General features: G+C 61.2%; 1 protein-coding gene across 1 annotated transcript in view; it reads left to right on the forward strand.

Annotated features, from left to right (window-relative positions):
* EXOC3L2 (exocyst complex component 3 like 2) overlaps positions 1–2499 on the forward strand; it is a 19248-nt gene extending 16749 nt beyond the window's left edge. Inside the window, exons 9-10 of the mRNA XM_077747209.1 lie at positions 595–716; positions 2208–2499. Coding sequence (XP_077603335.1) covers positions 595–716; positions 2208–2496 — 411 coding nt within the window. The 3' untranslated portion in view covers positions 2497–2499. The remainder of the gene's footprint in view (positions 1–594; positions 717–2207) is intronic.
* The last annotated feature ends 13 nt before the right edge of the window (positions 2500–2512 follow it).

A 2512-nucleotide genomic window follows, 5' to 3' on the forward strand; every position in this document is an offset into this window, starting at 1 on the left:
AGCATAAGGCCGTCACCCAACTTTCAGCCAACAATGGACACTTCGATACTTGTCCTCCGCGCGCGTAAAAACCGGCTTTCTCACGGTGCGGGCTCGCCTTCCGAGCGCAAGTCGGAATCCGGTTCCCTGCGCGTGGTTGTGGGGACCAGATCACTCAAGTCCTGTTACGGACCCCACCTGGCGCAGAGCTGCCACTCCCTAAACATTAGCGATAATCGCGAGCACGGAGAGAGGCTAAGTGCATTAGAAACGCAGAATCGTGGAGTTCCCAAAGCCAAGAACTTCAAATTCAAGAACTTCAAATTACCAACTCTTGTCTGTACCTTGTTGCAATTAGCAANTTTGCAAAATCCTAGGACTAGGTGTTGAGGGGCGTCCCCGAGCCCCCCGATTATCTGCAAAACGATGTATTATGGATTTTTCTTCCAATTTCCAAAGCTGCCAGATAACCTGAGATCACAGATCACAGTCCGCGCCCCCCACCTCCCCCGTACCCGGCTTCACAGACGCGAAGATGGAGGCCAGGAGGGGTGCGGTTTCCGGGGAGGGGGAACCTGGGGCCGGAGCGTGAGCCTGGGGCCTATCCCTTTGCAGGAGTCCCAGGCCTCGTGGCTGGACGCCGTGGTCCCCCATTTGGCCGAAGTCCTGCAGCTGGAAGACACGCCCAGCATCCAGGTGGAGGTGGGGGTGCTGGTGCGGGACTACCCGGACATCAGGTGAGAGCCCCCCACCCCTGCGCCCGCCTGGCGCGTTTGCGCGCGCGCCGCCGCCAGGCCGAGGACTCTCCGGGCCTTGGCATCCGTCCCCGCGTTTCCTGTTCTTGGGGCGGCGAGCGTGTCTGACGGCCGTTTCCTGCTGGAACCGGGGCATTATTAATACGATTTCCCTCCTTCTCCTGCCGCCGCCGCCGCCGCCGCCAGGGCTCGCAAACAAACAGGCAGTCACAGGAAGCCCAGGGCAGGGGGGCGCGGGGCCGCCGGCGGCAGGAAGGGCTGGCCCAGCCAGCCCGGGAGCCGCGGGGGACACGGGGACGCGCACGGGCGCACGCGCGCGCGCGCACCGGGACCGCGGCAGGAGCCGCTCAGATCCTGGTGGACCGTTTCCGTCCTGGGTGACCCTCTCTGAGCCTCGGCTTCCTCACCACGTCCTTGGGGGGGTAATGGGGCCCTTTTCAGAGGATTTGGGGTTAAGGGGGATTCTTCGTCATCAGTCTTCCTCCCCCTCGTCATCCGCGGTGACGGCACTACCAATCCCGATTCTTATTTATCAAGTCCTAATGTCAGACCTAAGAAAGCACGTGACACACCCACTCCATAAGTAAGGCCTATAATAAAAGTTATTTTAGAAAATCATATGCACGGGGCGCCTGGCTCAGTCGGTTGAGCGTCCGACTTCGGCTTAGGTCATGATCTCACGGTTCGTGGGTTCGAGCCCCGGGTCGGGCTCTGTCCTGACAGCTCGCTCGGAGCCTGGAGCCTGTTTCTGGTTCTGTGTCTCCCTTTCTCTCTGACCCTCCTCTGTTCATGATGTCTTTCTCTCTCAGAAATGAATAAAACATTTTAAAAAATTATAAGAAAGAAAGGAAGAAAATCATATGTAAGTGGAAGGCAGCCCCGTTCTAAATGCTTGGCCTCATCTGAGGCCGGCAGGGCTTGGGGAGGGGACCCTAAATGCCACAGCTAGCAAAGCTGGGGATTTGAACCCCAGGCAGAGCGTGAGGACAGTTCTGGCTCTGGGCTGTGGGGAAGGGAAGACGCAGCAGCTCCATCCAAGGGGCTAGCGCGGAGGCCCCGGAGCTCTGTTTTGCAACGAAGGTTCTGGAAATGACGGTTAGGTTCAGGGTCTCGCGTCGGCGTCTCGTGATGGTTCCTAAGCTTTGGATATTGGGCTCTGGAACTGCGGTGGTGGAGAAGCTTCCAGACCTGGGTGGGGGTGGGGCGAGGTGAGGGGGTGAGNTGGAGTCAGGGTTGGCGTCGGTGCCAAGAGCTTATACAGGTGGGAGGGGACCAGAATGACATTCAGGAGCTGCCGGAACGGAGTGGGGGCTGCAGACGTGAGGGTTCTGGAATGAGTCGTGAGTGGAAGGGTTTGGAAATGGTAGGAAGGGAAGTTGGGGAGGGTGGTGCTGGCAGGAGAGACTGGGGGGGAGGGGTGCTGGGAGGGGGCCGGTNGGAGCCCCATGCACGCGTCCCTTCCTCTGTCCCCAGGCGGAAGCACGTGGCGGCCCTCCTCGACATCCGCGGCCTGCACAACGCCGCCGCCCGCCAGGAGATCCTGGCCGTGGCCCGGGACCTGGAACTGTCTGAGGGGGGAGCCCTGGCCCCCCCTCGGGACCGCGCCTTCTTCTCAGACATCTCCGTGCCCCGCCCACCCTTCTGCCTCAGTCTCCCTCTCTTCGTGGGCCGCCTTCCCCTCTCCCGGCTGGCCCGGCCCGGCCTGGCCTGTCTGCCCCGGCTGCGGCCTCCGTCTCTCTCACTGCCCCCCTCCCACCACTGAGACTCTTCCAGCCCCC

This window comes from Crocuta crocuta, unplaced genomic scaffold (genome assembly GCF_008692635.1).
Source record: "Crocuta crocuta isolate KB4526 unplaced genomic scaffold, BGI_CrCroc_1.0 scaffold334, whole genome shotgun sequence".
Taxonomy (NCBI): domain Eukaryota; kingdom Metazoa; phylum Chordata; class Mammalia; order Carnivora; family Hyaenidae; genus Crocuta; species Crocuta crocuta.